Genomic DNA, 22,273 nt, shown 5'->3' on the forward strand with positions numbered 1-22,273 from the left:
CCCAAAGCCATAATTCCCTCTAGCCCCATAAGAAGGCATTTCTGAAGCAGAGGCCATGTATATCACAAATGCAGTGAGATGTATGTGAGATGGCATCATGATAAGCTACTATACAAAGTTCTAAAGAACCTGAGAGAAGAACACAGGAGGTCATGTTTTCAGCCTTATTTTTTCACTCATCAGATGATCTTCCAAATCCCATGATTCTTGTACCCATCTGTTCTTTCTCTCCTTGAGCAGGCTGTACAAAAAATAATCTGGTCCCAGAACTGTAAATACATAAAACTCCGCCAAAAATGTGTTGCTGGCTATGCCAAAAATGTAACATCACGTTTCCTTCTGTGGTACCTTATGCAATTAGCCCCCAACCTATGAATTTTACTGTTATGTTGAGCAGTAACTCTTATTACATTTGATCACTGCCTATGCTAGCTAGAGTTGATAGGTGCGGTACTGCAATGCATCTGGCGATCAGCAATTACACACATCTGTTCAAAAACAAATTCTTAAGGCTATTTATCTGTGACATAGTGCCTAGCATTTGATGCAATTCCCAGCTGCCACCATCTCCTGAGCTGTTTCAGAAGTAGCATTCTTTTTTCTTTTTCTTTTTTCAAAATTGCAGGTTTGCCACAACCTTCTTTGGAAATCCACCCCTCAGAGGTCCTTGCCAATAATCCAGTGACAGTTCTATGCAACTCATCAGCACCTGAACCCCCCAGCTTCTCTCTTCAGATTCAAAATGCTTCTGGGAGAATCTTGGCCTCCAGTTATGAATTTCCTTTGCAACTCAACCTGACAGCTCAAGAGGAAGACAATGGGCAAGAATTTGTATGTGTGGTAGAACTCGAAATTGATGGAATAACCATGACAAAGCACACCTCTGCCACTCTCACTGTCTTCTGTGAGTACATAATATCCTTCCTGAAACTGCATGTTGTTTGCTAATTTTCCATTAAAACTCTTATTTCATTTATCCCTGCAAATTAGCACATTTCAACCATTTTGCCTCTGCTTGGAATTGCCCAGTAGGATCTAAGAGACAGGATCTCTTTGATTACCAGTATATTGCTGGAGATCTCACAATGACCCATCCAAATTCTTTTCTGTGATGCTGTTGCCACTGAAGCTTCTGGTTCACTCTGGCTGCAAAACAGCTCATTATTCTAACCCCCCAATAAAAGCAGGCAGGCTTTTACTATAGGTGGGAACCCAGGAAGCACCAGTAATCCTGTCAGCAGTGCTAGTACCATTCTGGGATTGTAGTCTGCATTAAAAAGAACAAGAAAAATCTAGCAAACTATTGCACTTACACGCTCACTGCTACTTTAGATATAATATGTGTTAGCATAAGATAACAGCCAGTGATGGGGAAAGGAGGCAGACGAATTCACTTGCAATTCAGTGTCTATCAGGAAGGAACAAGGAGGTGTAATTCTATAGTGTTGCTACAGGCACCTCCAGCACTGAATTAAAGATGCCTGGAATTTGTGCTGGTGAGAGGGACTAGAGACCTGGATCCAACCTTTGGTCAGGCATATAGGGAAGGGAAGCAGAGATGGAGGCAGCTGAAATATCTTTTTATCCTTGTTTCCCAAGGTGAGAACTGGCCCCAAAGATGTGCTGAGTGCTCTTCCACTTTCCATTCTGCCTCAGCACAAAGTAGGAGGGGTTCTATCCACCTGAGAAGCAGGGGGGGTGGAGAAAGGGAGTGGGAACCCTTCATTTGATGCTAGTAACTGGCAGCAGGACACCCCATAAGGCCATGGAGATATGTAACAGAGAACGCGCCCCAAAGGATCCATTCTCTGCCACTTCTCTCCTCTTCCCCCTGTTCTTTCTACCTTCCAAACAAGAGCAAGTGGGAGAAACCAGACCGCCCTTCTCCCTACCCCTACCCCTGCCTCTTGACCTAGGTGACAATCAGAGCAGAAGGAAGGAGTGCAACCAGGATTCTCTATTGTGACATAGTGGTCCACTGTATCAATGCACTCCTGATGATGCACAAATGAAGTTGTGTTTTATTGTAAAACCAAGGGTGCTGCTGTCTTCAGGAGTGCAAAAGCAGCAGCTATTTGTAAGCAATTTCCTGGTGAAATGCCAACATGCATCACATATCCAGCAGTTGACCAGTAGATTGCTAGACATACAGTATGTAAAATGGTCTCCTGCATCCCAGACCCTGCAGCAGCTAAGCTGTTCCTCTGTCCTGCTGAGGAACCATCTCTGCAGTGGGTACCCCGTAATTAAGTAGACCTTCTTTTGGGGAAAGGAGGTCTTTTTACTGCAGGCGAAAGTGGAACCCAAAGATCAACTTCCTATTCTTTCTCCCAATCCTCACCCTCAAGTACTTTTTGTCCCACCTAGCACTCCTGGTTTGCTACTGCCAACTTTCCAAACCCATGGAGACTAGGGCAATGACAAACAAAGAGAAGGAAGAAGTGGGTCTTTTAGGTCCTGGGAGAACTGGCATCCAAACTCTCCCTTCTTTTCACCAGCTTTCATCTGCCCCCCCAATGGATCGGTAGTGATGGCTTTAGGACACAACGGAAGAGCCCTGGCTCTCCTAATAGAGCAGGAAAATGGTTGTAAAAACCAGTGGCTAACCATTAGAGGGTATGTATGTGCCCCTTGTCACAAGATGGCGAAGACTGTCTGTTGCACATAATTGAAGTGGGAGTGCTGAGACTGTAGGGCAAAAGATCACTGATATCTAGCTCTATCTTCTGCCTTGGTTTGGTAGCCCTCACTGCCACCACCTATTTTGTAGGCAGCCCCTCACCTGGAATCCTCCCCACAAGTGTATGAAACAGATGGCATTCCCACAATCTGCACGACATGCTTATTTCTGGCAATTGAAAAGGAAAGAAGTGAGAAAGAAAAGAGTGCTTTCTGATTGCACAGCACTGAGGTACAGCTAAGGAAATCAGCCAGTTCTTATTCATTATAGGAAGACAGATCCATCTCATAAGACATAAATAAAATAAAACAATATTTTTTTAAAAGATAGGAAAAATGGAAGATATAAGGCTGTGAATAGACCACAATAAGAGTCTTGCCTTAATATGAAGAACCTGTGCTGTAAAGTTATATAAAACACACCAATATTGAGCCTGTACAGAGAATACTAATACCAAATACACACAATCAAAATAAAAATTCCAACGTTGTGTTCTGTCTAGAATTGTCTACATCTATTCCTTAGAGACAAACAGACTTCCAGAGAAAAGGCTTTCTTCTTTGTTTCCTAGGAACTGCCATTTTCTCATAGATTGCAACAATCAGAGGCCCAGGAGCAACATTTCTCAACCTTGCTACCCAGCTTCTGCTTTTGTCCTAAAAAGATAAAAGCTTTTCTCAAGCAGAAAGGGGGAAGTTTAAAGTAACCCTCCTGTGTGTGTGATCTTTAGCTACAAGCACTAGTCAGTTCAAATGAATATTGAAACTCAGATGTTGCTGGCTGTCAGTCAGTATGGAGTGGGGGTTTACCTGCCCAGTTTCCATAGTAATATTGTCCACCACTACTGCAGATGTATCCTTGCCAGGTATGTTTAAAACACAATGGAAGATCAATGGGATTCTAGTCTTTAAAAGGTGACTATACAAGATCAGCCTTTACTCCCTCCTTGTAAATTATATAATGATTTCTGGTACTCAGAAATCTCTGTGCAACCCAAAATGTACCTGAAGGCAGGACAAGAAGCAACAGATGGAAACTAATCAAGGAGAGAAGCAACCTAGAACTAAGGAGGAATTTCCTGACAGTTAGAACAATTAATCAGTGGAACAACTTGCCTCCAGAAATTGTGAATGCTCCAACACTGGAAGTTTTTATGTAATGATTAGGCAACATTCGCCTGAAGGTTTCCTGCCTGAGCAGGGGGTTGAACTAGAAGACCTCCAAGGGCCCTTCCAACTCTGTTATGTTGTTCTGTTCTATGTTAAACAAATAATTAAGCTGTAATATGTGGGACAACCATGAATGTACACCAAGGTAATAATTCTGAATGCCCCCTCTCAGAGTAGAACCACTTTGGTACAGTGATTAAGAAACCAGGAGATTGAGTTCTGTTTGTGGCATAAAGTCAGCTGGATGACCTCGAGCCAGGCACATTCTCCCAGCCCTAGGAAGAAGGCAAAGGAAAAAGCACTTATGAAAAACCTTGTTAAGAAAGCTGCAGGGACCAGTCCAGGCAGTTATCAGAAGTCATCATTGATTCAAAAGCTTCAAAAATAACAACAAAAATCACAGGACGCAAAGATCCCCAGTTCATTTTACTTTTGTTGAAAATATTAAATACCCCTCACTTCCACTGAAAAATCTCCAAGGCAGCTTGCAAAAGATCAATTAATCTAAGAGTAAAATATAAGATAAATGTCTATGGTTGGCTGCACATGATCTGAAATATAATAAAGAGCACACCATTTTCTACAGTTTAGTGATAGGCAGAAGATGCCACTAGAGGCACTCCCCTCACCAGATCATATATCAGCCTCACTCCAGGCTTAACTAACAATATGCCCACTGTCACCCCAATATTCTTCTCCAACCTTAAACATCCCCCTTTATTTCTCATCCAAAGAGAGAAGAGCCTCAACCAATGTGTATGTTCCCTCTGCACATTGCAGATGTGCCAGAAATGGATGAGTTGTCTTGTCCCAGCAACCATACATGGGTAGAGAGAACACAACAAATGCTCCACTGCTTGGCTAAGGGGAATCCAAAGCCTTCGGTGGCTTGCTTCAAAGAGGGCATGGCTTATGATGTAGAAGAGAAGACACAGGTTGACCGGAGCCATGCTGGCATCTATAACTGCACGGCCACCAATGAGCTCGGCTCCAGCACTAGAACAATCACCATCCATGTGGAATGTAAGTAATGTTTATGTATCAATGTGCATGTACACATACTTGGGGGTGGGAGGTAGTGTCTAAGAAGCTGGACTAAGAGAGGACTTTGGTCCAGCCACTCTCTCCTAGATTGTAAAGTCAAAAAGCATCTAATGTAGTTATCAACCTTTCTCCCTTCTCACATTCACATCCATTAAAATTCATTGCAGGGAAATTCAGGGCCTGTAAAAGGAAGCACTTATTTTTTAAAAAAAAAAAAACTATATCAGCCAGATGTGGCAAGGGCCACAAGTTGCTTTTAAAGGGGACTAGATAAATTCATGAAGAATCAGAATGTTTTTAGATATCACATTGACTGTATACTTCTGGTTTGGTAGCCGTATACCACTTACTGAATCACAGGTCTTTTCCGCTGTTTATGCAAACAACCATTGAAGAAAGTTTTCATGTCGTCATCATCATTTGCTTGTAAGATTCTTGACTGCATCTCTTTGCCCCTGGATTGTAACACAGAATACTGGACTAGATGAGCTTTTGGCCTGATACCAAAAGGATTGTTTTTAAGTCCCTGTGTTCTTATCACCAAGTACCTTCTCCATCTTCTCTCTGTTTAGATGGCCCTGAGCTGGAAGAGTCCAAATGCCCAAGTCATCAAACTTGGCTGGAAGGAAACCTGTGGAATCTCAGCTGCCAAGCTGAAGGTGTTCCAATTCCAGAAGTATTCTGCATAAAAGATGGCAAAGTGTACAATGCTGGAAGGATGAACAATATCACTCAAAGTCATGCTGGTGTTTATTACTGCAATGCTACCAATGTACATGGGTCAATTACCAAGATGGTTGCTGTTACAGTGGAGTGTAAGTGGAACTTGTAAATTTGTCAGCCTTTCCAAGTAGTGCAATCAAGAAATGTGACCAGATGAGCTAATATTACTTTTTTTATAACAATTTTATGTCCAGAATTTTGCAAGTCTGAAAATACTGATCACCCACCACCTTTTACCATTAGATAAGTTAGTGATGTTCCTTTTTGAGTATCTTTTTCTGACTGTTTTACAGCTGAGGCTATGCTCACTCTTATCTGATTGTTCCCCTAGGCAGCATCTCTCCCTTGTCTTCCAGGGTTATTTCCCCATACCATTTCACTATTGCATGCAAATTGTGTGGGTTAATACTGAAAAACCGAAGTTCCATAATGTGTTTTTATCTATGGCTATGTATGTATATTCAACATATGATCTGGAGTCTTTAAAACAGGCATTGCTAAGACATGGAATATTCCCTCTCCAATGGAAATTATCAAGCATTGTCGCTTACTGCACCATTTGTATATTGTTGATCTATATTTTCCTACAATTCGCTGAAAAATCAGGATTTTTTAAATCTTCTAGATGAGCCTGAAATGGATGATTCCAGCTGTCCTCATAACTGGATTCTGACAGTAGGGACACCACATGTGTTCACCTGTTTTGCTTGGGGAAACCCAGAACCAATTGTTGAATGCACTAAAGATGGAATGGCTTATAATCCTGGGATTCTCCAGAACGTCACCAGAGAATATGCTGGAAGTTATCTTTGTACAGCCACAAACATCCATGGCTCCATCTCCAGAGCTGTGAGCATCCAGGTGGAATGTAAGTGAACATGGATTTCAGCCCAACAGGAATGGGTACATTGGCAAGGAGTTCTTTTTAAATGTCATCTAGAAGTGATCCAAAATAAGTGGTGCCATTCTGGTACTCCTTAATGTTTCTTGCACTTTTTAATTTTTCATAACTATCTCTCACCTAGCTTTTAACTCTTGCTGCAAGAGAGGGGGCCCTTATGGATCAGATTAGAATCATGAGCTGGGGGGGGGGGGTATCATTACTTTCCTATCATTCTCCTCTTTTAGTGGTCTTTTTCCCCAGTTGGAAACTTCAACTGAGGTATTTTTTCCTCCAAAAGGTATTTTCTCTATTTCAAAATTGCTTCTTAAAGAAATTCTCATTTGCACCATTGTCAGAACTGTCATCCATTTTAAAACATACTTTTTGAGGGGGAAAGGTACTGAAAAGATAATAGTTCAAGTACAGGCAGTGTTAAATGAGACATTTTTTTCTTAACTTATTTTCCATTCAACCTCAAACCATGATTTGATATGTAAACAACTTTGCCAGAATCCTACATTGAAAGAGAATGAAAAGAGTTGATTTCTTGATGACTTTTAAGAAGAATTTTTAATTTAGCTTTAAGATTTTAAACACCTGTACCTAATCTTTTCAAATCATACTCTTTCCTGATATTCCAGATAAGCCAGAAATGGATGAATCTAACTGTCCAAGCAACCGGACATTGGTGGAAGAGGCACTGCCAACTTTTCTCTGTAAAGCTGATGGGTTTCCACCTCCTGAAATTATATGCACCAAAGATAATAGATCGTATTTTCTCAGCCAAGGCCAAACAATCCTACCTTACAATGGAACCTTCTGGTGTAATGCAACAAACAGACATGGCAGTGTAGCCAAGGCAGTCAAGATTACAGTTGAAAGTGAGTGTTGATTATAAATACAACTGGTTGATCCATCTCTTACTTTCACCTGACAGGAAGACTTCTTTTTACTTTATTTTTGTTCGGACTAGGAAGCCCTGCAGTACCACTAAAGGTTAGGAGTCATTTATCTAAGTAACATTCAGTATCATTGGAAATCCACACTTTCCTCATTCTTTGTCAGGTACAGGAGGAATATTATATCAGGTTGTGGGGTGGTTTTAAACATGCCTTTTTGAAATAAGGATGAAATCCTTTACTTTCTGTCATACTTTTGTCCCTATAGATATGGCATTTAATGAGTGTCCATGAAGTATTGAAAATCTATAGTTCAGGCCTATATGTTTCAAGGTTCTTGTAAGCTAAAGTAAAGATAATTTGCTGGCAGCCTTACTGTATTTGTTCTTAATATGGCACATCTTGTGAAATGGAATATGTTAGTAACAGAGTTATAGTCCTCTAGTTTGAAGTACAAAGTAGGCATCTGTGAAGCTGGTTGACAGCAGCTGTTAGTTACCTATGCATATTTTATATATGTCAGAAGATCCTTGTCCATCAATTTGTTTCAGCCAAACCCAAGATGGATGAATCGAGCTGCCCAAGCAATCAAACCTGGTTGGAAGGGACTCTGCAGTCTCTGGCCTGTGAAGCAAATGGGATTCCCACCCCACTCGTCTTGTGTGCCAAGGAGGGAATGACTGGAGAATTCTACAGAGAGCAGAATGTCAGCAGGAATGACTCTGGCATCTATCAATGCAATGCCACTAATGGTCATGGAACAGAGAGATGGATGGTGAATGTGCAAGTGGAATGTAAGTCATCAGTTCATTCATGTCTTTATGGTGAACATCTATATGATCTGGGCCTCAAGAGGGATGAGGTAGTGGTGAAATTCAAATATATTTACTACCGGCTCTGTGGGCGTGGCTTGGTGGGCATGGCAGGGGAAGGATACTGCAAAATCTCCATTCCAGGGGAAAGATACTGCAAAATCCCCATTCCCACCCCACTCCAGGGGAAGGATACTGCAAAATCCCCATTCCCACCCCACTCTGGGGCCAGCCAGATGTGGGATTTGCCAGTTCGCCAAACTATTCAAAATTTCCGCTACCGGTTCTCCAGAACCTGTCAGAACCTGCTGGATTTCACCCCGGGGATGAAGTCATACCGCTAATTCTATTCATCTCCAAGAGTTTGTAAAATTCCTTAGTTGGCCATTATTATACTAGCAATTACTGAAGGGAAAGAGAGAGGAAACTGGATGTAGTTGGCGGGAGGGGGGGGGAGCAACACTTTTCACCCAGTGCAAGCTTCCAGAAAGAGTATTCCCTCCTTATTTACGTTCCAGGAGCACCACTAGAAACAGAACTGATTTATATCTTACCCCATGATTATAACTGGTTAGCAACCATTTCTGGAAGGCAGAAATGGATGTGGTCCTCTTCTATCAATCTTCTACTCAACCTGCAACCAACCTGTGTCTGCTCCAGTTCAAAAGTGCACTTCTTCTGAAGTGTTCCTGTCCATTTGGGCTGAAGGATGAGAATTTGAGCTACAGGGATGAGGATTAGGGACAGCCTAAACCCAACAGTTGATTGGTTCCTTTGTAGAGGAAAAACTGTTAGATCTGGGCAACGAGAGAACAGACTGCGGACATGAAGTGACTTAACAGCTCTTTATTAGTAATAGTAGTGATCCAGCTTACTCTATGGTCGGAGGGTTCCCCTTTTATAGGGATCGGGTACGCCCCTCAACCAATCAGAACGATACCTGTTTCCCGCTGTAGCAGCGGACCAGAGAGGAGACTTCCTACGATATATGCTAATATCTAACACCCCTCCCCTCTTAGACGGAACATTGCGGTTGGTTATGTAGTCCTTAAGGTATGTTGGAGTTTGCCTTGCTCGAGTGGAGCGTCGCAGTTCGGGTTGGTAAGGAGTAGTTGCAGGATCAGTTGCTTTCTTTGCTTCGAGTTCTGGTGTTTTCAGACTTTCGTTGCTTGGGCGTTCGGGGGTCTGCTCGCTTACGTTGCTTGGGGGTTGTTCTGTTTCGCGCTCGACCTCTTGCTCTGTCCTGGGCTCGCAGGTGTCGTAGTTCTCTGTGTTGGGCCTCTCGAGTGGCTGACTTTGCATTGGTAGGTAGCTCTCGTCCTCGGCTCGTAGGTCTGAGTGCGCCAGGCGACCCCGAAGTTGATCGATGTGCCTCTTCCAATTCCGCCCATCTTCCAGTTCTAACAGATACGATCGTGGACCCGTGATGCCAATGACCGTTGCCGGCATCCACAATGTTCCCCCTGCATAGTTGTGGGCGTATACCGAATCCCCTATGCTGAAATTCCGAATTTTGCTTGTGGAGTCTGGGGGTGCTGTGGCAGAGTAGTTGGGGTGAAGACGGTCCAGGTGAGACCGTAGACGGCGGCCCATGAGCATTTCAGCGGGGCTCCTTCCCGTCGTTGCACTGGGGGTAATGTGCTGAATGAGGAGGTAATGGTCTATGCGTGTTTGCCAATCACCTGGACCCATCCTAGCGAGGGCCTCTTTTGCGGATCGCACCATTCTCTCTGCCTGTCCGTTTGATGCCGGATGGAATGGTGCGACGAGGGCATGCCGAATTCCCTAACCTGCTAAAAACGTTTCGAAATGCATGGCCGTGAATTGGGGCCTGTTATCGGAGACCAGGAGGTCAGGCAGGCCATGAGTGGCGAAAAGTCGCCGTAGAACCTTAATGACTGCCTCTGCCGTGGTTGAAGTCATTAGGACTACTTCTAGCCATTTGGAATATGCATCCACAACTATAAGGAAAGTCTGACCTTGAACTGGCCCTGCGAAGTCGATGTGTATTCTCGACCAGGGTGCTTTCGGCTTTTCCCATTCCGTGGCGGGCGCTTCCGGGGGTGCTGGTCTCGATTCTTGGCATGGATCGCAAGTGGCCACCCACTCCTCTATCTCTTTGTCCATGTTTGGCCACCAAACGTAACTTCTCGCTAAAGCCTTCATCCTGACGATCCCCGGATGCCCAACATGTAATGCATCTAACACATTTTTTCGTAAAGCATAAGGAATAACAACTCGATCCCCCCACAATAAGCAACCTTGTAAGACTGAGAGTTCGTCCCGTTTTGACCAAAACACTTTGAATTCTGGGCCCACGTTTCCCTTCGGCCACCCCCTCCAAACCCAAGTTTGAACTTGCTTTATTAAACTGTCTTTAGAGGAGAACCTTGCAACGTCGCAGGAAGAAACCGGTCCAGAGTCCAAACAGTCAATGAGCAACACCGGTACTTCGGGAGTGGGGTCTGGCAAAAGGTCCGGTAGTGGGCAACGGCTGAGTGCGTCTGCGTGTCCTAGAGTGGAGCCCGGTCGATGAATTAACTTGTAGGAGTACGCAGCCAGGAAAACAGTCCACCTGGTCATGCGTGGAGAGAGGGAGACCGGGGTGGGGCGGTTTCCCGCCAAAAGTCCCAACAGCGGTTTGTGATCAGTAATTAGTTCAAAATCGCGGCCGTAGAGGTATTCATGGAAACGTTTTACTCCAGCTACCGCAGCTAACGCAAGTCAAGGGGTTCCCCTGGGTGGAGAAGAGGTGGTTAATTTTGTTATGTTAACTTTTATGTTATTCTCTTTGCAGGAAACGTTTTTCTTTTGAGGAGAGGCCACCTGTCAGGCCTGTAATTATATTCTTTTTTGGATCTTTGGCCTGCCACACTTTCTTAGAATTTTCTATGCTGTTTCAATAGTGTAGTAGTTGGGAGGGGGGAATAGAAAGGAGTAGGATTGTAGAATGGATTGTTGACATTCTTTTGTAGAAGCCAAGGTCATCTTTTGTCTTCGCATCTCGACACCTGGCCGGAAGAAGATGGGTGTACATGCCAGCGTGGAAGATGATGATTGGAACATGTGATGGATTTGTGGGTGTGGGGAGAGATCATGAACTTTAACTGGGTGAACCCAGAGCATGTACTTCCAGAGTTGAAATTTCCATAGCAGTACTAACATGCCTGCGGAATAAATTGCACCTTAAAGGATGTTTTGCCTTGGACAATGATTTATTTCTGCATGGTATTTAGAACCCTAACATTATTTCAACTCTCTACTTTAAAAATATTTCACTAGCTCCCTCCCCCTATCAAGGGGGAAGGGCTGGTGATGGAAGATCTGGTGATGTGGGTCTCGGCATTCCCAATGCTGACCGGGACAGCGTAAATATCAGCGAAGAATTAATGAGAAGCTTTTGGTGATAAGAAGAGGAGTACGGAACTTCAAAGGCAATGGAATGCTGTTTCCAGTTTAATTGCATCTGGAGGAATGCAGGAGGAGACGCGACAAGACGAAGGAAATCTCAGACGGACTTCTTCAGCAAAATTGTGAGTGCATGCTCCCCCTCCTTCCCCCCCAGCTTAGAAGCAAGATTGGGAAAAAAAAACACCCTTAGAACGGAGGTTTGGGCTCCTTCCAGACGGCAATAAATGAAATGGCATATCACCCTGCAACTAGATGGGAGAGAGATTCCCTTTCAAAATGGGAATTTCAAAGGAGGCAGGAAGAAGGAATTTTTCCAGCATCTGTCACTTGCAAGCCACCACAAATGGGGCTGCAACCAGTAAATGAAGCAAATTGGGCAGTAAATTGGGCTTTCCTCCCAGGACTTGGATGGAAAAGATGCTACTTACAAACTCCTTTGCCATCAGCATGGGGAAATGCTCCAAGCCAGCAGAGGGCACCTACTTGGCCCATAACTCATCCAAGCCAGCAAAGGGCACCTACTTGGCCCATAACTCCTCCAAGCCAGCAGGAGGGTCCTTGGCACGTAAAACCCCCTAGCCAGCCATCATTGGTTGAGCTGCAACCTGTGAAGCAGGCAACCCCGGGATGGGTCTTAACCCCAGGTCATGGATGGGAGGGATGCCAGTGGGCACCTGCCCTCCCTCAGCAGATGGCACCATGGCAGAAAGCTGGGCAGTGGCCAACCGAGGGATTGACCTCCCCACCGGTTCCAGTCTCCCCTGCAAGGCCCCAAAAGGTTCTTACCAGACCTTCCTACGGAGAAGAAATCTCCATGGAAGAAGGTATTATCAAAGGGAGGCCTGCGGGATGGATGGCGGGAAATTGTGCGCCTGTAAGGCCCCAAGTGGTTCTTACCCCACCTTCCTACAGAGTAGCAATCACCAACATGGAAGAAGGGATTACCAAAGCCAGGCCTGCAAGATGGGAAGCGGGACAAGGTGCATCTGCAATGCCCCAAAAGGTTCTTACTCCACCTTCCTACAGAGAAGCAATCTCCACCATGGAAGAAGGGTTTACCAAGGGGGCAGCTGCAAGTTGGAGAGCAAGGCAGTGTGATGAAACAGTTCCTAAGTTTAGAGATGTAACTAGGTTCCATTCCTCGTGGGGGCCAATTAAATGCCACCATTGTTGTCAACTTGGCCACAGAGCGTCAGAGTGTTTGGCTCCAGCCCCAATGCCACAAACGTGCGCACCAACCACCACGGCGGTAAAGAGAGGGTCCCAGATGCCACCACAGAAGAGTCATCTGGGCCAACAACCTCTGGAAGAGGATCCCCAACTTAAGGTGAGGAAGTGTCCTACCAAGGGGGAGGCCTCAGAAGAGGAAAAGGGCAGACAATCTCCGGAGGAGGATCCCCAACTTAAGGTGACAAAGAGTCCAACTAAGGGGGAGGCCTCGGAGGGGGAAAAGCCTAAACGACCTCTGGAAGAGGATCCCCAACTTCAGGTGGCAAAGAGTCCTACCAAGGGGGAGGCCTCGGAGGAGGGAATTGCCGAAGAACAAACGTGTGTACCAATTGCCACGGTGGTTAAGAGAGGGCCCCAGATGCCTGCACAGAAAAGTCATCTGGGCCAACAACCTCTGGAAGAGGATCCCCAACTTAAAGTGACGAAGTGTCCTACCAAGAGGGAGGCCTTGGAAGAGGAAAAGGGCAAACAATCTCCAGAGGAGGATCCCCAACTGAAGGTGACAAAGAGTCCAACTAAGGGGGAGGCCTCGGAGGGGGAAATGCCCAACCAACCTCTGGAAGAGAACCCCCAACTTCAGGTGACGAAGAGTCCTACCAAGGGGGAGGCCTCGGAGGAGGAACAAGGCCAGCCGTGGATGATTGAATCCAAGAGCCCAGAACCTACAGCACCTGCAGCAGAGAGCCCGAAACGGCCTTGGGAAGAGGTCGCAATGGACTTCATCATGGAACTCCCAGACAGCAGTGGGCATAAAGTAATTTGGACGGTTATTGATTTGGTTTCTAAGCAGGCACACTTCATTGCTTGCTCAGGATTGCCATCCGCAAACGAATTAGCGAAAATGTTTGTGAAACACATTTATCGCCTGCATGGAGTACCCAAGAGGATCATTTCAGACCGCGGAGTCCAGTTCACAACCAAGTTCTGGAGAGAGGTCCTGAGATCCATTGGGTCCACACAAGAACTGAGCTCAGAGGTTCATCCCAGCATGAACGGCGCAGCAGAGGGAGCCAATGCGGTGGTGGAACAATACATCCGGTGTTTTGTGGACTATCAGCGAGACAACTGGTCGGACTTGCTACCCTTCGCCGAAGTGGCGTACAACGATGCGGTCCACAGCAGCAGAGGATTAGCGGGTTTCCAGATTACCAGTGGCATGGGAGTTGTTGCCATGCCTGAGTTGCCTAGAGAACCTCCTTCTTTCATGTCTTTGAGTGAATGGATGGACATGCTAAAGAAAGGATGGGAGAATACGAAGAAGGCTCTAGCAGTTGCAGCAGAAGCCTACCAGAAGCAAGATGATCAATGTCGCTCACTCCTAAACCCCTACCGTGTGGGGGACAATGTTTTTTTATCTACCAAATACATAAGATTAGAAATGCTTAGCAAGGAATTGGGTCCAAAATTTCTAGGTCCATTCCCAATAGTGAAGATAGTTAACTCAGTTACAGTTCAACTCAGTCTACCCAGAAGTCTAGGGGAAATTGACCCAGAATTTCATTGTAGTTTGTTGAAACCAGTAATTGGGTCTAACAGAAGAGCATCCACCCAAGCTCAATCTCCTCCTTTAGCGATGGAAGGGGAAACACAATCTGAGGTGGAAAAAATTGTAGATTTCAGGCTGAATAGGGGTTGCTTACAGTACTTAGTGCATTGGAAGGGTTACCCTTGGTCTGAAGTTAATTGGGTAAACAGTGGGAACCTGAAAGTGGAGAAGTTAGTAAAGCAATTCAATGGGAAGTTTCCTGAGAAGTCAAGGGGTTCCCCTGGGTGGAGAAGAGGTGGTTAATTTTGTTATATTAACTTTTATGTTATTCTCTTTGCAGGAAACGTTTTTCTTTTGAGGAGAGGCCACCTGTCAGGCCTGTAATTATATTCTTTTTTGGATCTTTGGCCTGCCACACTTTCTTAGAATTTTCTATGCTGTTTCAATAGTGTAGTAGTTGGGAGGGGGGAATAGAAAGGAGTAGGATTGTAGAATGGATTGTTGACATTCTTTTGTAGAAGCCAAGGTCATCTTTTGTCTTCGCATCTTGACACCTGGCCGGAAGAAGATGGGTGTACATGCCAGCGTGGAAGATGATGATTGGAACATGTGATGGATTTGTGGGTGTGGGGAGAGATCATGAACTTTAACTGGGTGAACCCAGAGCATGTACTTCCAGAGTTGAAATTTCCATAGCAGTACTAACATGCCTGCGGAATAAATTGCACCTTAAAGGATGTTTTGCCTTGGACAATGATTTATTTCTGCATGGTATTTAGAACCCTAACACGCTGTAGAAGTTAAGTAGTCCGAGGAAGGCCTGCAGCTCGGTCTGGTTACGTGGTGTGGGGGCGTCCTGGATCGCCTTAATTTTCTTTGAAGTGGGGTGTATTCCCTGACCATCGATTCTATATCCCAGGAATTCTACGCTAGGCACGTTAATTTGCCATTTTTCTTTTTTAAGGCGGAGACCCTTCTCTCTGATTCTGGCCAAAACAGTTCTGACTCTTTTATTTAATTGCTCCTCGTTTGCAGCGGACACCAAGATGTCGTCAAAATAGGGGACGACTCCCGGTATCCTTTGCAAAAGCCGTTCCATGACGCTCTGGAACAAACCTGGAGCAATGCTCACACCGAATTGCAGCCGGTTGCATTTGAATGCCCCTCTATGCGTCACTATAGTTTGGGCCTCCGCTGTGGCGCTGTCCACGGGCAATTGCTGGTAAGCTTGTGCCATGTCTAACTTTGCAAATATCTTTCCTGGCCCCAACGAGTGCAATAAGTGCTGAACTACTGGCACAGGATATGCGCTTTGTTGTAGTGCGACATTAACTGTGCATTTATAGTCCGCGCAGATGCGGACTGACCCGTCTGGCTTAACTGGGGTCACAATGGGCGTTTCCCAGCGCGCGTGATCCACCGGCTCAAGGATTCCTTGTTCCACTAGCTTATCTATTTCCTTATCTATTTTTGGGCAGAGTGCAAAAGGCACTCGTCTCGGTTTAAGTCGGATTGGCGCCACTTTGGGGTCTAAGTTGAATGAGATTGGTTTACCCACATACTTACCAAGACCGGGGCTGAACACATCCTCGAACTCCTTAAAGATCTGCTCAGCGCTGCTGTTCTCCACGCTGTTGATCCCGGTGACTTCCAGCCCCAAGGCTTCAAACCAATCTAGTCCTAGAAGGTTCTGTAATGGTGCGGTGGCGACGGTCACGGGCAGCTGGGCTACGATGTCCTTGAAACGGATCTGGAATGTGCCCTGGCCCACGATGGGGACTTGGTTCCCCTGGTAGTCTCGCAGCAGGATGTCTGGAACACGTAGTTGGCTCTTTTTGAGGCTAGGGATAGCCTGTTTCATGGATGCCCATGAAATGATCGTCAGGGACGATCCTGTGTCAACTTCTAGCTCGCAAGGTGAGCCCTCCAAGAGGACTGTGACTTTCAGCTTTTTTGGCCGCTTGGTGCGGACCTGACTTATCGTGGTGAGATACGTTCGCAACTCCTCTCTCTGGGTCAACTCTATCTCAGCATCTGTATCCTGAAAATACTCTCATTGAGCGTCAACTCTATCTCAGCATCTGTATCCTGAAAATACTCTCGTTGAGCGTCTTGATAGAACGCTCTTTCAGCTCTTTGTGTGTAATCTCTCTGGGGATACGCCCGCTCAGCTCTTTGGGAATTTTCTCTCTGGGTAAACACTTGTGGATTTCTCTCTGGGCGCCCTTTTTGATTTCGCCAAGCCCCTGGGTTGGGCTTCTGTTGGCGGTACATGGGTGGCTGCCTTGAGGCAGGGACTTTGCTCCGGCACACTCGTGCGATGTGCCCAAGTTTGTTGCAGTGCGAACAAACAACGTTCCTGAACCTACAGGTAGACCGGGGGTGATTCCCTCCGCAGCTTGCGCAGGGCGGCAAACGGAATCCGGGTCTCCCCCCAGGTCTCACATGACTGCTCTTCATCAGGTGATTTTCCTCGAGCTCGGGATCCTCGAAATCTGGAATGGTGTCCTCGTAGCGGACTCTGGTGTGTCTTGGCGCTGGCTGGCCTGTGTTGAATCCGCGTTGAATTGTCTCCGCTGATCTGTCTGCTGCTTCTGAAGCTCTTGCCTCGTCGAGTACAATCTGTAGGCTTAAATTGGTTTTGGCTAACAGCCGTTTTTGTAGGGAAATGTCTCTCAACCCGCTAACGAGTCGATCCATAATCTGCTCATCCAGGTCTCTGAATCCACAATGTGTGGCTGCTTTTCGTAGAGCTGCAACGTACTGGTTGATAGATTCTCCCACCTTCTGGTTCCTCGTGTTGAATGCTTGGCGGCAAACATGGCGGGAAGGTTTTGGCACGTAATGAGTCTGTAGAGCCTGTTGCAACGCCGTCCATGATACTGCCTGTATTGGAGTAGGCGCGGTGAGGTCTCTGGCCGTGTTGAAGACTTCTTTTCCGCAGTAGCCGAGGAAGATGTTTTTCTTCCGGGCGTCGGTGATCCCCGTGTATTCGTTCGCTTCGAGAAAACACTCGAAATGAATCATGAAGGCTTCCCATTCGTCGTTCGCTGGGTCGAATGGAGCGGGGGGAGTGTGCATCGCCATCTTCTCTCGCTTGAATTTGCCGCGCTGTGGTGACCTGAGATGGCCGCCGGAATTTCTGCCGAATTCCTAGGCTGGATCAAATCCGGAGATTCTGGAGGTAGCGTTCTTCGTCCTATCTGTCTCTCGATCCCACCTTCGTCGCCAATGTTAGATCTGGGCAACGAGAGAACAGACTGCGGACACGAAGTGACTTAACAGCTCTTTATTAGTAATAGTAGTGATCCAGCTTACTCTGTGGTCGGAGGGTTCCCCTTTTATAGGGATCGGGTACGCCCCTCGACCAATCAGAACGATACCTGTTTCCCGCTGTAGCAGCGGACCAGAGAGGAGACTTCCTACGATATATGCTAATATCTAACAAAAACCACCTCTTTGGTTCAGCCAATATTGAGCTCTTGTGTATTTTAGATCTTTCTTTTATGTTCAATTTTACAAGAGTAAAATCAGTAAAACTCCTGCTTTGTAGTCCAAATATTGTGGGTTCAAATTGCAACAGAAGCTTATTCTAGTTTTCCTCTGCCTCCTCTTCTTTCTGCACACTAATCTTTTTCTATTTTTTTCCTCTCTTCTTGAAAAATGCAATTCTATTCTTTCACTCTAAATACACTCTACTCTTTCTAGTCACCCAAAATAGCTGGCATCCTGTTTTCAAACAGCCCAAATAAATATAATTGATTTGTGGGCTGGGGTGATAGGTTTCTGTCCTTAATGCTTTAACCTAGTAAAATTTGTGAGGTTATAAAGGAGATGGGTGGTTTAAAAATATGATAAATAAATAAAATAAACCTTGTAACTACACATTTAATTTGTATATACACACACGTGTGTGTGTGTGTGTGCGTGCGTGCGTGTATCAAATGCATATACACATTATACATTATTATATATAACAAGGAAGAGCTGCACACAGGGAAAAAAGTTATTGGCCACTATTTTCTTGAAAAGGAAGGGTGGGAGGACACAATAGGAGCGTATTATCCAGTGGGACTATGAGGCAGTTTGCAATTTAGACTTTGCAAACTACAACCATGTTTTCACTCTGGATAGGATTTTCTTAGAATGGCTTAGAGTCAAGTGAGCATGACAGGAGATGAACATTTTAAACAGTAAGTGCAAATATGCCCTAGATCTATGGATTCCCTAGCTTACTATATTCCTGCTTAGAAGTTTTAGCACAATAGGTGCAGTCAACTTTTCTTCAATCCCAAACTGAGAAGGGATCAGTTTCTCTAATGCTTATCACTCCCTATGCATGCCCACTTGGACTCCGAAGACCGTGTGAAAAATGATCTGTTTTTTAAACCTTGTTCCCAAGTTTCAGTAGAAAGAGAAATGCTAATCACTCAGATGTGTTGTCTCTATTATACGTGGTCTTATATAATAGACATTTAAAGTGATTGTTATCTGTCATCTTGCATTTTCAGGCTAAATCTGAAACCTTAAAATGTAATTCTCCAAACAACCTAAGTCCCAGTCATCTCAGAGAACAGCTTCCCAGGAAAAAGTTGTTTGATTTATTTCTTTAAAGCCTATCCTCCATAATCTGACTTGAATAGTTTTTCAGTGTTGATGTTTTCTGAGCTTCGTTGTTTTTCTGTAGATGTCTGGCTCTGTTTTGTTTCAACTACTTTATAAGTCAAAATGCTACTAAATATTCTTAGACACTACTTTGAAATTCATTTAAAATCAGTAAAATAAGAACACGAGCTTTCTAGGCAGGGCCGGATTTTCCTATAGGCTAACTAGGCTTCAGCCTAGGGCCTCAAGATCAAGAGGGGCCTTTTATTTTTATTTATTATCCGTGCCACATTTTTTATAAAGGTTAGTACCAATTACAACATGTTTCATTTAATATATTGATATATATCACAGTAATGATGTATTTTATTATCTCTCATGTAATTTACAAACTTAAAAATGGGAGGTGAAAGGGCCCCATAAGTGGAATAGCCTAGGGCCCCTTTTCATCTAAATCCGGCCCTGTTTCTAGGCAATGACTTGATAGCACCTTGATTCAAAGACTGGGCTTCAGAATGGATGACAGCAAAGAACTAGCTTTTTGTATCTCAGTTGGCATCCAGAATTCTGTAGGCCAAATCTGGCCTTAGTTTTACTCCTAAAGTTATGTTGGGAAAAGAAACTTTAGAAAATAATACTATTAAGACATTATTCCTTGGTGGCACAAGCGATCATTCTGGAAACACCACTGTTTGAAAATTGGTTCAAAGTAAGGGAAGTTTTATACAAACCCTAGTTCAGGTCTCCTGCCTGGGCAGCAGGTTGGACTAGAAGACTTCCAAGGTCCCTTCCAACTCTACTATTCTGTATTCTGAATCGCACAGAAAACATTCATGTAGATTCATCACTCTTTATATGTAATATTAATGGGGAAGAAAGATTAGGAGGGTATTCTGAGATCACAGATCTGAACTGCAAAACTCCAAACTATCACTAGATGCAAGCAGAGAAGTTTTGATATCTCTATGCTGCCAGGTCTGAATGTTTACATCTTAGATCAAACGTTCTCTTTCTTTCTGAAACAAGCAATTGTGCTACATTTTAGCTTCGTAACATGTCTGTGTTCAAAACTCCATCTTGTGGTCATTTGATGGTCATCTGATTTTTGCATCCCAGATCCAGTATCCTCTACAGCTGGATGTTCTGCAAATCTCAATATCAACTTGTCTAAAAGCATTACAATGCTGTTTGTTTGTTTGTTTAACAATGTTTATAGCCTACCCAACTCAAGAGACTAAGATAGCTGGAGAAGGCAGAACAAAAAATGAGTGCCTTTTGCTGGATGAACTGAATGCCCATCATTTTTGTTTCCAGACAGGCCTGCTATTGCCATTCTATCAGTCAGTGGATCTTTACCCATTAGAAGGGGAGAAAATATCACCATCACCTGCCAGGCAGATGGGTCCCCAGCTGCCAGCTACACATGGAGGTTGCCCCATGCCTCCAACATCATCTTTATTGGTAACAACAGCACAGTGATAATTGTCCATGCAGATGGACAGAACAATGGTGTGTATGAGTGCACAGCAAGCAACAAGCATGGACAGCAGCACAACCAGGTAGAAATTCAAGTGGAAGGTAAGACCGAATGCTACACAAGCTTTGAAAAATGCCATTTGCAATGACATTTTATTTGTGAAGATGACAACAGGATATACTGGATAGGAGAACTGGGACAGCTTACAGGCTCTCCTTTTCTCCCCTAAGAACAAGAACCCATTATCAGGAGTTAGGTATGAAATAAGACTTAGTAAGAAAGTTGGGCATATGCTTAGTATAAAGCAATAAAGCACAGTTAAGATTCAGATAGGAAGATAAAGCAACTGACAGGGAGAGTACTAATTACGTAAACCCACCACCACTGTGCTAATGTTTCTGTCTACAAATATCCTGGTTGGTTTTGTTAAAAAAAATGCAAAGTATACTGAGACTCTTATATCTTGTGTGCCACATTACATCTAATTTAGGGGTGTGCAACCTTGGCAAATTAAAAACCTGTGGACTTCAAATGCCAGAATTCCCCAACCAACAACAGAGAATGAACTTTCGAAATAACTAAACCATAGATAACATTTCTAACTCAGTGGGACAAAAGAGAAACAGCTAAGTCATTTAACATTTCAGATGAAGCAAATTTTCAAAGGGATGAAGGGTTATCAATGGCTTTTTTTTTCCTCAGTAAAAGGCCATGCGAACTTTTTAAAGGTGCAAGTTGAAGCCTGCCCATGTGGGCTTGTATATTTTTCAGCAGATCAGGTTAGTTTTATGACAAGTGGCACTGCTTAAGAATGCTTTTTGTAAGCCAAAAGGCTGCTAACTAATAACATGCTTCCTCTTTTTGCAGATCACTGGCTATATATTATTGTCATTGTGGCAATTGCTGTTGCCACCATGTTGGTCCTGGGAGGAATGGCTGGGATCATTTATTACCTCAAATCCACAGCCTGTAAAAAGGGGGAATACAATGTTCGGGATGCCGAGAATTCTACTGAAGCCACTTTCTTAAATCGGGAGACGCCTTGTGATATTGACATCTATGGCATACAGCTCACCAGGACCTGAACAATCTCAGGCAGGTACTCCTATCTGCCTCCCTAGATAGGGTCCAAGGAAGGTAAATGAAAGAACAACCATTTTCTATACCACCCACTCATACCTTTCACTATTTTCTGCCTTTGAAGGAAGGGTTTTGGGACCGGATAGTTTCCTATTTCACTGGGCAGTGTATTAACAGCCAATTGACTGTCCCATGGTTGAGCATGGACAGCCAGTTTTAGTGTGTCAGGTTCTGGCCCAGCCAAGCTCATACATGCCATTTTCCCAGACCAATTTTCGCAGACTTCATCTCTTCCGTTTTTGTAGATATCCTTTTAAAGTACTTCCTGCAGTTGAAAATATGAAATGAGTTCATTGCCTTTGGAAAATGTTGTTATCGGAGGAACTGACTGCTCTTCTATTCTGGGACATGGATGTTAACTCTGGCAGTAAAATTATACAGATTCAGACTTCTCTCCCTAGCTGATTGGTGCCTTGCCAAGGTGGGAGACATCAACTTTGGACCGTAAGTTTTCATATTTGGAGCGGATGGAATGTTTTTAAGATAAGACAAAGGCAATACTTGAAATAGAAATGTGGAGGGAATTAATCTTAATAGAACATGGAATAAATGCAATTATGAACTGATATGCAGAGAATTACTGAGACTAGTCAAATTGTTATTGTGGGCACCTCAGTGTAAAAGAATGTGATCTTCCATTTTAATGTAACTAAGATGATAACTGAATTGTTCAAAACTAAATCAAGGTGAGAGAGGGGGAGGGGTAAGGGGGGG

At 44.4% G+C, this 22,273-nt stretch overlaps 1 protein-coding gene across 1 annotated transcript in view; it reads left to right on the forward strand.

Annotated features, from left to right (window-relative positions):
* The window catches only part of LOC309394786 (intercellular adhesion molecule 5-like), a 36,444-nt gene extending 14,200 nt beyond the window's left edge, over window positions 1-22,244 (forward strand). Inside the window, exons 5-12 of the mRNA XM_081958389.1 lie at window positions 626-945; window positions 4,584-4,872; window positions 5,466-5,708; window positions 6,242-6,484; window positions 7,141-7,380; window positions 7,950-8,192; window positions 20,257-20,520; window positions 21,287-22,244. Of these exons, the coding sequence (XP_081814515.1) occupies window positions 626-945; window positions 4,584-4,872; window positions 5,466-5,708; window positions 6,242-6,484; window positions 7,141-7,380; window positions 7,950-8,192; window positions 20,257-20,520; window positions 21,287-21,504 (2,060 nt within the window). The 3' untranslated portion in view covers window positions 21,505-22,244. The remainder of the gene's footprint in view (window positions 1-625; window positions 946-4,583; window positions 4,873-5,465; window positions 5,709-6,241; window positions 6,485-7,140; window positions 7,381-7,949; window positions 8,193-20,256; window positions 20,521-21,286) is intronic.
* The last annotated feature ends 29 nt before the right edge of the window (window positions 22,245-22,273 follow it).

This window comes from Natrix helvetica, assembly GCF_964273705.1.
Source record: "Natrix helvetica genome assembly, chromosome: 1".
Classification (NCBI taxonomy): Eukaryota; Metazoa; Chordata; class Lepidosauria; order Squamata; family Natricidae; genus Natrix; species Natrix helvetica.